Below are 12,173 nucleotides of genomic sequence, written 5' to 3' on the forward strand. Positions count from 1 at the left end.
CCTCAGGTTGGCCAGGTCACCCTCAAAGTCTGCATCATGGGCAAGGAGGTAATCTAATTTTACAAAGCATACAATACTCTCCATAAGGTGCTTGAAGGTGGCCAATGCAATGCAGAGTGTGAAAGGCATAAATTTGAACTGCCACAACGGCTGGCAAATGGAGAAGACTTGGGTGTGACTCTGGTGTCAATTCCACCAGCCAGTAGCCGCTGCAATGATTGAAGAAGCTCTTGCTCTTTCATTGTTCATGCTTCTTCGGTGGCTTGAAGGTGTGCAACGAGTCCTGTCATTGCTCATGTTGTTGTCATCTTGCAACCCACTTGACACCAATGTAGCAGGTTCATGTTCGGGTCACAGAGGCAAAAACTCAAGCAGAGACGCTCTCATGAAAAACTTTGATTTTATTGTACAAAATCCATTCTTTCACAACATCAACTGTGAACTGCTGGAAAGAAACAAAGTGATGAACAGTAATACAAATGAATATACACAAAGTTACATCTGTGGTGATTTACAACACATATTGTCTATGTAGTAAACTTATGCCCATAAACACTCTGCCTCAGAAAATGCTGGGAAGCTCCACCTACCAACAATATTGTATTTAGCTGTTTAGACTGGATGACAAATTGGAGCCATACATCCCTCTCGGTATGATCTTAAAATCTGATTGTGATGTGATCTGTAATTGATATTTGGTTTTAAACCATATGGTTCTATTATATTTATATCTATAATGTTTTATGTAACCACTGACAGTATTTGGCGACGTCTTTACGTCCGGCATCTCTGCCACGTCATTCAGAAGTGCTCACCAAGCCAGGCGGAAACAGCAGCAGAAAAAACACCCACGCTGTTGTTCAAATTTACGATGTAGCCCAGCCTCATTCACAACTAGTAGGTTAGCTACCCGGTTGCTATCGTGCATTACCTCAGTCTGAGAATTCACCTGGATCGTCTCTACCTGTGTGGCTACTTTATTGGTGAGTTGTCAAGATAGCTCGCTAGCTAGCTACTTACCCTGTCAGGCTATCCCCAAAGAAGTAGCACTAACTACGATTAATGAGCGTTACAGCTGCTGTGCTGGGTAGTTTATGAAGAAAGAAGCTTTAGCTTTAAGTGGCCGTTGCTTAATCAGACTAACGATTTAAAACACTTGGACGGTGCAACATTATATAATATAACATATTGAGATGGTCAACATGAGCACTTTGGTCAAATGTAATACAGGCTACTGCAGGGAAACACTGCCCTGTTGGTGCTTGCCATCCCCATTCACGCCGCTGTATTATATTTACGTCATTTGTTGAGTGGGACATGACAGTAGGAATGTTTGTGTTTTGCTGCCATGGAAACCACAATTAAGACGCGTGTATCTCTACTAGCTTCATATAAAGCCACCATTGACAGCAGCACAAATAATGAATGGGCTGTTGTTGTATGGGCCTTTCTCATTTTGCGTATCCTGAACTACACCATGGAAAGAAAACCAGGAAAGAGTACTAAAGATAAACATTTATCACCTTATAGTGTGTTGTAAGAGGATGTGAATTATGATTAATTTGTGGGTGTGTTCGTGTGTATGCCAGTTGGCTTGTCACCCACTGACGCATGGCAAATCAATGAGTATTTGTCCGGCCAAAGTTCTATGTGACTTAGAACAGACACATTTCCAGTCAAGGCTGACAGTATGAGTATATTAAGTCATTTTGCTGATGCAGTATCTCAAATGGAAGAATAAATTAGACTTTCTGTTAATTTAAGTATTTTAAGGGTGTGTATGTGTCTGTAGACTTACCTGTGTATGTGTGTGTGTGCTTTCCTTAAAGAGAGATTGTGGAATGCTGCTGGACGAGATTCCACTTTTTGAGCCCTCTCTGCTTCAGGAGCTAGATTGGAGCAGCAACACTGTCTCCTTCTCTCCTTCCATCTCCCCGTCCAGTCCAGGGGAAGGCCTGGTACTGAGGCCGCTCTGTACAGCAGACTTCAATAGAGGTGAGTTAGGGATATGATGGGTAATGTATTTCAGACAAGTACTTGTATTCTTAAAAAAAAAGAAAATTACAATGTTACCACTATGTGAGCATGTGTTTTTTGTTCCTTGGTATCAAAGATGTAAAATGTTAGTAATGTAATAAAAAATTTAAAACTATAAATATTCCCAGTTGTTTTCATCAACTGTTCTGATGTTTTTGTGCTCCAGGATTCTTCAAGGTTTTATCACAACTCACCCAGACTGGTGATATCACACCAGAGCAGTTCATGAGTAAGTTCAGCTTAACACAGTGCATCTTTGCCCTTCTAATTATTTTGTTCAGAACATTTACTATTCACACAATTTGAATATTTTAATTCCTTAAGTGCTCCCACGATTTTAAAGTCATCTGTCTCTATAGATATCACATTTGGGAAGAGAATCAACTCTCATCCCAGAAAACAAACTCTAAATACATACCAATAGCAGATCAGTTACGATAAAAAAAAAAGTATTTTGTCTGTTGGCTTTCAGAAAAGTTTGAGCATATGAAGAAGACAGGAGACTACTATGTTATTGTGGTGGAGGACACAAATCTGGGACATATTGTTGCTACGGCCACACTGATCACAGAACACAAATTCATCCACTCCTGTGCTAAGGTAATTTTCATCTTAGCAGGTAATTTGTGTATATTTAATAATGGATACAATTGCAATTTCGATAGTTTCTCTCTACATTCTTCTTGAAGACCAATCCCATAGAGAAGTTACTTATTAATGTCATGGTTATTAGAAGGCTGGTAATCATTAAACAATTTATAGTTCAAAAGTCACATTTGAACATATTTTTTGAAAGGCTATTCAGATCAGATTTGCATTTTTACATTTATTCATATTTTCTGAGCTTGAAAATGGGTTGAAATCAAATGTCTGAAATGAAGACGGTGTCTGTTCCGTTTGTTTGTAGAGAGGCCGGGTGGAGGAGGTAGTAGTCAGTGACGTGTGCAGAGGAAAGCAGCTGGGCAAACTGTGAGTAGACCTGTGTAAGCCAGACATAATGACATTTTGTTTTAGCTTGTTGCAATAATTAGGACTTTGTATTTCTACCCCAAATTGGAAAAACTTGAGGAAAAACTTTGCGATTAAACTCATCTTTTTTCTCTTTTCTCTGTCCCTGTAGGTTAGTTGCAACTCTTACTCTTCTCAGCAAAAAACTGAATTGCTATAAAATCACACTCGAATGTGCACCCAAAAATGTGGCTTTCTACCAAAAGTTTGGCTACGCCGCTTCAGATGAGACCTACATGCAGTGTCGATTCTTCGACTGAGGACAACAGCAGCTTTACACCTCTGTTTTGGGGCAATGGACCTTATCTTTATACACACACTGACATCAGAACTTGCAGCGACAGAATGTCTGAAAAACTGGTAGAGCTGTCCGAGGATGTTTGGGGTTGTGACGCTGCTGAGTCGTTTCCGAACACTCATCCTGAACACTCATTCAGAAAATTTTAGTAAACATGAATGTATGTTGAAGCCCTCCACTCAGTCAAACATCACCTTCCACCCCTTTGGTATCCATGCTACCTCACCCGGGTGGATCTCTGATATCATCTTCCTGACCATCTGCAGAGATGAATGTCAGATATCGCAAATGTAATGTCTTACACTGCTAATGCTTAATTTGCTGTGTACTGAGGAACATAAAAATATTTTACTACCATGCAGCTGTTAAGTAAATACTGTTGCTTGGGAAAATAAGATGGTACCAAATTGAAATAAATGCTAGAAGACTTACTGTAGATAATGATTCAGACATAGTATCACATCTGTTGCATTGATCGTCAAGGACAAGTCACCAAAGAATGTCAACTTTTTTTTCTTTAAATGTGACAAGGAAATAACTTTTCTAAGACACTTTGGGTTTTATTGGGTTTCATTTTTTCTAATCAGTTAGTACAAAGTACATCTTTCTCTCTCAGAATACTTGTCTTTCGCTGACAGTAGTGCTACTGGATTACTGTGATGAAGGTTTGAATTCTACAAGGTATGAAGCATCAAGTCGAGACTGTTAAAATAAAAAACATCTCCAGTGAACAACAACAAAAAAACGTTTTATGTGGCAGTAGCAGGGAATTAACAGGTTTTTGAAGTTTTGTACTTGGTTGATCTTCACAATTGCTATTTGAAGAGAAACATTTTGTGATGGGAAATGGATAATGATTTTTGTAAACAATCTCTTATTTAAGCATTTGTAGTTAAGTTTTATAATTATGCTGTTATTCTGGAGAACAGGGGAACATATTTAATCTAATTTATTTCCAAATATCTAATAGTCAAATAAAATATTCTATGGTCTACAGTATTTCTTGCCTGTATTTCTAATTGTGAAACAAATCTGAAAATGTACCACAAAGCAGATCCATGTTATACCGAGAGAATCATTTGAGATATTTGTTGAAGGTCAGTTGTACAAAATCCAGCGATCTCTACCACATTTTTACATCAATTCTAATTTCATTTCCATAGCTATGTCACCAGTGTTGTTATTGCCACTTTGTTTCAAAATGAATTCTTTGAGTTCAGCATTATAGGTAGACTAATCTGACCCCAAAGATCATCACGTTAAGACAGTGAACTATAAGAGTGCATGTCAGTAGCTGTTTTTTTATTGTTAGTTACTGACATACACAGCAAGAGATCAGCATGAGATTTTCAATGTGCGACTAAAAACTGTAAGTAATAACATTGAATAATAATCGAAATAATGTAAGGCAAAGCACAGCATTACATTATGATAAAGACACTGCTGAACAGGACTCAGTCAGACTTCTGTTTATTAAGCAGTGAGTTATTTTTCCATTCTTTACTATCCCACATTAAGCCTGATATTAGTCCTCAATCCTATTACTCCCAAAATAAAGGCATTAGCTATTCCTCTTCTTGTGTCCTCCACTGGGCGACATCCTGGCTACTTTCCCTTTTGCCGACTGCCCCCCTCTGGTCGTCTACACAAATTCAAGTATCGAAAGTGCATTATTGCAATACTGTCCCGCTGCAAATGCAAAATGCGTTAAATACTATAAAACTGCAAAAAATCTCCCATCAGTGCATCCAGTTCAAGAAAAAAAAAAAAAAGTAGTTATCAAATTTGCCCGTTCCCCGTCAGTACTCCATGTCTCAGACATGAGTGATCCCAATCCCACCCCCGTCCCTTCCCTTTAGAAAAAGTTCAAATATTTACATTTTTAATCCCATTAAAAATGTAAAAAACAAAATTGAGTGCACTGCGCCACAAGGCTAAATATAAGCAAAGCTCATCCGTTCTGTGCTGCTGTGACCTGCATTGCTCCAAAGTCTTCGTCTTCCTCCAGGCTGCGCTTACGGCTTCCTGTTTAAGAAATGTGGATAAAAACAAAGAACAGCTGAACGTACTGCACACATCAACACAAGCAAGTACGCTGTCATGACCCAGTGTGTTCAGTTCAACAAGTGTGCAATCACTGGAATGAACATTATTTAACAGTTTAATAAGTGTCAACCCTTCTGGATTTAATAAGTTATCAAACTTTGATCACTTTAATTTCTGAGCTGGGTGAAGTCACCAGCATATAACAAATGTAGCTTTAAGTGAAATTATGAGCCAATTCTCGAGGGCTCCAAATATTTGAATATAAGTGTCTGTTTCTTTTAAATAGAAACATTCATAATGTTGAGAAAGATGAATGCAGTAAGTTATGAAATCATCCACAATGGGACTGACTCATTTGCTGATGGGGGCCTGATTTAAAGAAAAAACTATCAACATAAAAAGGTGCTTTGTTCTTCTGCATAAAGTCTGGCTGAGAAACATTAAGGCTCTGTGTTTCATTTTCTACTCAACAACAGCTTCAACCAAGTTCTCTCTTATGTTGATCTAATAACAGAAAGGCCTGATTGCACAGGACTCGGTACATTATGTACAAACCTGGCATCCCAGCTTGTAAGAAGGACCTGCCCAACTGCATCGGTGACATCATTTTAATGGTCAATTTGGCTAGGTAGATCGCTTCATATTCCTAGGAAACAGACATTCATCATTACAGCTATATGAGTTAAGTAGTTAACATCAGTAGCAGTAATGTACAGTCAACAACACATATGTTGTTAGAAGTGCATTGTTCATATCTGATGTGTTTTAGAGGCTGACAGTCTGGCCTTCAGTCAGACACCACATTTAAATCCCAAACCTGGAAATTCTGTCATGGCTAATAACAGAATATCCTTATATCATATTTCATAAAGATACGAGTTTACCCTTGGTATTGATAAACAATGTGCTTTCACAGGTGCACAAACACATGCTTGTCATATGACTGACAAGCTGGATGACCAAAGGGAGCCTAAATGTGCCCAACAAAAGCTGACTAAAATAGGACTGCAGAGATGGTGTGTTGAAGACAGAAAAATACTTTCTGCAGTATCCAGAAGCCAATCACTCAGAATTAGTATGCATAACAAGTCACCTTAACAAGCCTTTAAAAAAAAAAAGAAAATTGTGGTGTCTTTCTTTGCAATCATGCATATAATCTGCTGCAATTTTGTTTCATAACCCGTATTTCACAGTGCTTTTTTTATAAATACGGTTTAGAGATCTAGATTTGTTTTGCTGCAGCTATTATTAACAGAGGCACATCCTTGCCTTTTAAAGGGGTAGGGCTCAAGACAGTATATTGTATTGACTACCAGATCAGTAGTTAATTTATTTACAGTAATGGAAACAAAATTACATGTTCACTATTGACTGGACTGTCATATTGATTAATCAGAATTCAAAGCCCCATGTCTCCAGTCGAACCTTACTTGTAGCTGATGCACAAAGCCCACATTGGGGTTGATGCAGAACCTCCTCTCCTGGACATGGCTGAATGCATCCCTATAGATTGAAGATGACAGAGGGTTACAACCACACCCTCTGAAACACTGACATACACCACTGCAAACTGTAACTACTGTATGTTATCAATCCAGTTGTAAATTGAAAAAACAAACAAACAATGAACTTTTCTTTTAGATGATAATTTAACAAAATTTTCTAGCAATTATGCTGCAGTACATGTTTTATGATACCCACATACTATCATACTATTTCTCTTATTTCGTTTTGTATATTATTGCATAAAGTAGACTCAAGATTTATGTGGAGGCGTGGTGTACATGGTAATCACATACTGTAGTGGTACAAAAGACAATGGAATGTGAAAATGGAATTTATTAGAAAAGTTAGATGTGTTTTCTACTGGCGTAAAACAGAAAGCAATACCTTGATGTGAGAGAAAAAACAAACAATAAAAGTTACCTGTATTTCATTCCAAATGTTTCCATAAGGTATGCAATCACTAAGGCAGCACTAAAAGAAAGAATAAACAAAGGAGACAGTGTATTTTACTCAAACAGCAGTACTTTGTGTAGGGCTATGTCATGGCAATTAAGTACATTATGGGATTCAGTGCATTTAGTAAAATTATATAATGAAATCATGTAATATCAAAATGTCAAACAAATCTCACCTTCTTGATATCCCTGCATTACCATGAACCAGTACCTTTCCTAAAAGAGAAAGACAAGAGCTTGTTGATAAGACTTTTCCTACTTAACATTCTGATTATAAAAAATGGAGACTGGATGCATTCTTACCTCCTGTTGCTAAGCAGCTATCAATAAATTCCTTAGTCTGTTCAGAGGAAAATGAAATACAGTGTATCAGGCACAATGGAAATGCCAGATGTCTCATTTCAGTCAGGGAAAAGCTTGCCAAGAAGTACAAAGCCTACTTTGTAACTCACCGTAGGGAAAAATCGTATTATATTTTCCACTGGATTGTCAGCAATATCTAATACAAGGTATCTGCAAAGATGAACAACATTTAGTTCATGATTTAGCAAGAAAGGACTTGATCACATGAAACTAAATTTCACAAAATTCACAAAAATATCATTTCGGATCAAATATTTACATGTATATTTACTTACCTAAATGTATGAGGGAAATTAGGTTTGATAAAATTGGCTTCAATGTCTTGTCGGACACACACAATATGTGTTATGCCCTGTCTCTCAAGAATTGGCAGCTGAGAAGAGAGAAGAGAATGAATAGAAGTAATATGAGCTATAGAAATATGAGCAGGAAATGTATTAGTTTCTCTGTGTCACTGTCCAAGTGCCAGTGATTATATTCTGTAAGAATTACCTTGCTTTTCATTGCAGCAGAGTAGGGACCTAAAAATAGTCCTGGTAATATCTCCTGGAAATTAAAGAGAGCAGGACAACAAATTAACAGCACAAGCAGTAACAGTAAATAACGTTCAAATGAATCACCCAAACCTATGATACGTTAATTCAGTCAGGATGACACAGTAAACCTCTTTATGAACATGATGTCTTTATTAGTGTACATGGCATTGTAGGGGTGCATTCGGCATGTAAACTATGTCTCTAAATATCAGATTCTCTAATTTGTAAACACCCAATCTCTGAATTAGAACTGAGCGATATGACTGCACTCGATTGGAACAGGAGCACATTACCTTATGCCTGGAACTGCAGTACACTGTTACTGGTAGCGAGTGTAGCTTACTTTTACCAATATTAACTCAGAGGCTCCTGTCAAATGTGGGGGGAATAAACCCTGGGAATCCGCATACTTGTTGTGTAATGAACTACTGATATAAGAATAAGGACATTCCACTGTCAAGATTAGCCTTCACACTACAGACACAACAGACTCGTCTTGCATACCTGCATTTCTCGTCTCATTGGATAAGCCCAGTCCTGTAAAGGGGGAATTTAAAAGGACGGTTAGACGCTGAGGGAAATCTTGTTAAGTTGCTTAGTTGATGTGACAGCTGCTGGAGATATTCCTGCCACAAGACAGTGGGAGAAGTGAATACCTGTTAACTTTGTGTACATACGTGGCTAACTGTAGTGTTAGGAGGTTAGGCTACGCAGTGCTGCTTCAGTGAACAGCAGCGTTAGGAAAAACTCAGATGTATTCAAAAAAATACACAGGGATGTTTCACAGATGTGCTATGCCCCCCAAACACGCCCAATTTCCTCTTGAGGAGATATTTTATCTGCCAGACCACAGGGCTGGAGTGGAGGTTAGCTCAGATTAGCCACACAGACACAGTGGACTTGTCGACTAACGCAGACTCACCAGAAGGTCCTCCTTGGTCGCGGGCAGAGACGGGAACTGAAGTTTGTTCTCCTCGTCCATTCTGCTGTCTGTTCGGGCACCGCCGGCCCGGCGTTACGCGCAGTATCGATGTTTATCGCGGCGGGGTTAGCTGGACAGTCGATGCAATTTGTTTTGAGGCTCCACATGCATGTCCGCCATGCTGTCCCCTGACAGATGTGTCACGTGACCCCGCGGTGGATGGTAAACGGGCGCGTGGAAAGAGAGGGCAACGGCGACATCTAGTGGACGATCTACGAAGCACACGGCACTCAGTGCTCTTAATGGTAGGAGAGAGAGAGAGCCGTAACTCAGTATTGAAAGTTTTTAATGCCCAATTAAAATGAAATCTAACAAAGAAATAAAATGGAATACAAAATACTACATTTTCTTTTAACATATGCATTTGCTGTGTCATATTGAGATAGGTTTGGCAAATAACCTTCAGATAGAATAGTTCCATTTCTGACTCAGCGCTTGGTCACATGGATTTCCCTGTGCAGTAAGTCAATTCTTTAATTCTTTATTTATTTATTTATTTCTACCTGTTGGTGGGTTACATTTTAAAATGTGTTTTTATGATTGCACAGATTTCTACTTTGTGCCTATAAAAATGTTTGCCTAGATTTAAACCAATGTTTAAATCAGGTTTTCCCAGGCTCACCTGCTCTGCTCTTCATCTTCACAGGAATACCGATTATACAACAACAACAACAACAGCAACACATACATAAAATAATAAATCTATAAATGCTACCAATTACATGTAGATTCTTTTAAGATAACATACATTAATTTCACCTTAATTAATACCAAACCCCTGTACATTGTTCAGCCCTAAATGGTGATGGTGTGCCTTTGAAGGGTGATGCATTCACTTACTGAGGAACTGTCATGTTGACATCAAAGTATGCCAGTATGATTGTCACTGTAAACTGAGTTCAATTGTGCACATGCAGTACTCACATCTAACAGCAGGGGCATCATCGTCTAGTCTGCTGAGCATGAGAAGAGGAGTTCAACCAATCATAGAGATGTGTTCAGTCCCTCGAATATCAAGCAAGGATCATTGTCAGATGTCAATCATTTTAACACACCGCAGAGCCACAGCAACAGAACAGAAACATTTCTGTCCCTCTGGTTCCCGCTCCTCACTCTGTCTGGATGGTTCCTCAGGTGAGTGTGGGGCTTTACTTCCTCTGCAAAGGTAAATGGGCTGGGTTGGATGTGGAAAGTTGAAAATTGTGTATGCCGTTAACAGCCAAATCTGTCACCCTATTTAACGTTGATAATGTTAGCCTAACGTTACGTAATTTGCAAGAAAGCTAGCTACCAGTCATTGAAATTGGCAAAGTAATGCTAAGTTATATTGTCTCTGTCGCAGATTGTTAAAGGTGGCTTTTCATATTAATGTACCACAGAAATAACGTTAGCTAGAAAGTTACCAGGAAGTGTGTGCACACGCGCCTTGCAGTTAAAATAAACAGATGAGGGACTGACAAGTTCCTGTACCTGAAAATGAAATATTTCTATTTTTATTAAAAAGATTGAATGAAATTATTAGTTTGTATAAGCACACCTAGCATACAATAAAAATATTAAATAAAATATGAATCATGAAAACAATGGTTTTAAGTATGACTTTCACTGTATAATATAGCTCAGTGCAGTTTTTAGAAAAACATGGTCAAAGTTCTAAAACTTGACATGAACTTATGTATTAAGTGCAAGTCAGAAACCAGTGTTCAGCCTCCATTGAACTGTCACAATGTCATACTACTGCCATCTACATATGACCACAAACAACTGACATGGACATGACACATGTGCAAAGTGAAATCTTGTGCAGAACCATGTGAACTAAGCGTTACACTATTATGGTACTCAAAATATTTTCCCAATTGGTTGACAGGTATGGCACATGTTTAGCCTAGCTTAACATAAAGACAGGAAAAAGGGGGAGACTAACCTTGCTCTGTCCAGTGTCATCCAAAAAATACTTTTAACAACACCTTTAAGAGTATTTAGGTGTAGATTGACAAAAACTCAAAGTCCACATACACATGGGTGATGAGTATGTTGCTAGCTAGCTACAGCTAACATCTGTACAGTTGGCTGTAGCAACATTTTACAATGATGAGGTGTAGCTCCATGTGTGCGCAGGTATGTCAATCCCTGAGCTCAGTTCTGCTCAGAAAACTGCAGGTTCTCCAAAACACTACATTAGTGGTGTTTGGCACTAATGTATGTAATCAGTTAATAAATACTAGGGATGCACCGATCCGATATTGTTATCGGTATCGGTACCGATATAAAAGAAAAATCTAGATCGGGTATCGGTGACAATGGACCCGATAATAGGGGGCGATCTATTCATTTTAGCTCTGTGTTATACGCTGTGAGTATGTCATACGCAAACAAGACAATACGGCCATATTGTTCAGGATGGAGCGAGCGAAAGGATCGGAAATTTGGCGGTTTTTCATGCTATCTCAGCCTGCAAGTCCGACGGCCATATGCAATACTTGTGGCGTGAATGTTCCGAGGGGCGGTGTTAAATCTTCCAGCTACAACACCACCAACTTAATCAAACACCTCCAGAAATTTCACGTCAAGGAGCATGCCGAGTTTATTGAACTCAACAAACAAAAGGGCAGAGGTATGAAGCAGCTAACTTTGATGGAGATGAAAGAAAGAAGTGAACATTTTCCAACTAACAGTGTGTAGGTAAAACAAATCACAGAGAGAATACTGAACTTCGTCGTTATGGATGGGCAACCGCTGTCGGTTGTCGGGGACAAAGGATTCCGGCTGCTAATTAGCCACCTGGAGCCACGGTACGACATGGTAAGCCGGAAATACATGTCTGAGACAGCTCTACCTGAGCTGTAGGGAAAAGTGTGTAAAGACATATCAGAGAAGATAAAAGATGCCAAAGCTCTGAGTTTTACAACCGATATCTGGAGCTCTGACGTTTCCCCCGT

The 12,173-nt window shown here is 38.8% G+C and overlaps 2 protein-coding genes across 2 annotated transcripts; one reads left to right on the forward strand and one right to left on the reverse strand.

Moving 5' to 3' along the window:
* Nucleotides 1-796: 796 nt before the first annotated feature.
* Nucleotides 797-4,342, forward strand: gnpnat1 (glucosamine-phosphate N-acetyltransferase 1). Its single transcript, XM_023411988.2, has 6 exons — nt 797-983; nt 1,830-1,995; nt 2,204-2,266; nt 2,510-2,637; nt 2,945-3,006; nt 3,158-4,342. Exons 2-6 carry the CDS (start codon nt 1,842-1,844, stop codon nt 3,303-3,305), a joined length of 555 nt encoding a protein of 184 aa, XP_023267756.1. The 5' UTR covers nt 797-983; nt 1,830-1,841; the 3' UTR covers nt 3,306-4,342.
* Nucleotides 4,343-4,797: 455 nt separating this feature from the next.
* On the reverse strand, nt 4,798-9,375 carry styx (serine/threonine/tyrosine interacting protein). The gene is made up of 11 exons (XM_023411986.2): nt 9,172-9,375; nt 8,754-8,786; nt 8,206-8,259; nt 7,989-8,086; nt 7,803-7,863; nt 7,654-7,690; nt 7,527-7,566; nt 7,316-7,366; nt 6,820-6,892; nt 5,945-6,035; nt 4,798-5,368 (listed from the first exon to the last, which is right to left on the reverse strand). Exons 1-11 carry the CDS (start codon nt 9,229-9,231, stop codon nt 5,295-5,297), a joined length of 672 nt encoding a protein of 223 aa, XP_023267754.1. The 5' UTR covers nt 9,232-9,375; the 3' UTR covers nt 4,798-5,294.
* Nucleotides 9,376-12,173: the final 2,798 nt, after the last annotated feature.

Source organism: Seriola lalandi, unplaced genomic scaffold (genome assembly GCF_002814215.2).
Source record: "Seriola lalandi dorsalis isolate HSWRI2012SDOR001 ecotype SW California unplaced genomic scaffold, Sedor1 jcf7180002054474, whole genome shotgun sequence".
In the NCBI taxonomy this organism is placed as follows: Eukaryota; Metazoa; Chordata; class Actinopteri; order Carangiformes; family Carangidae; genus Seriola; species Seriola lalandi.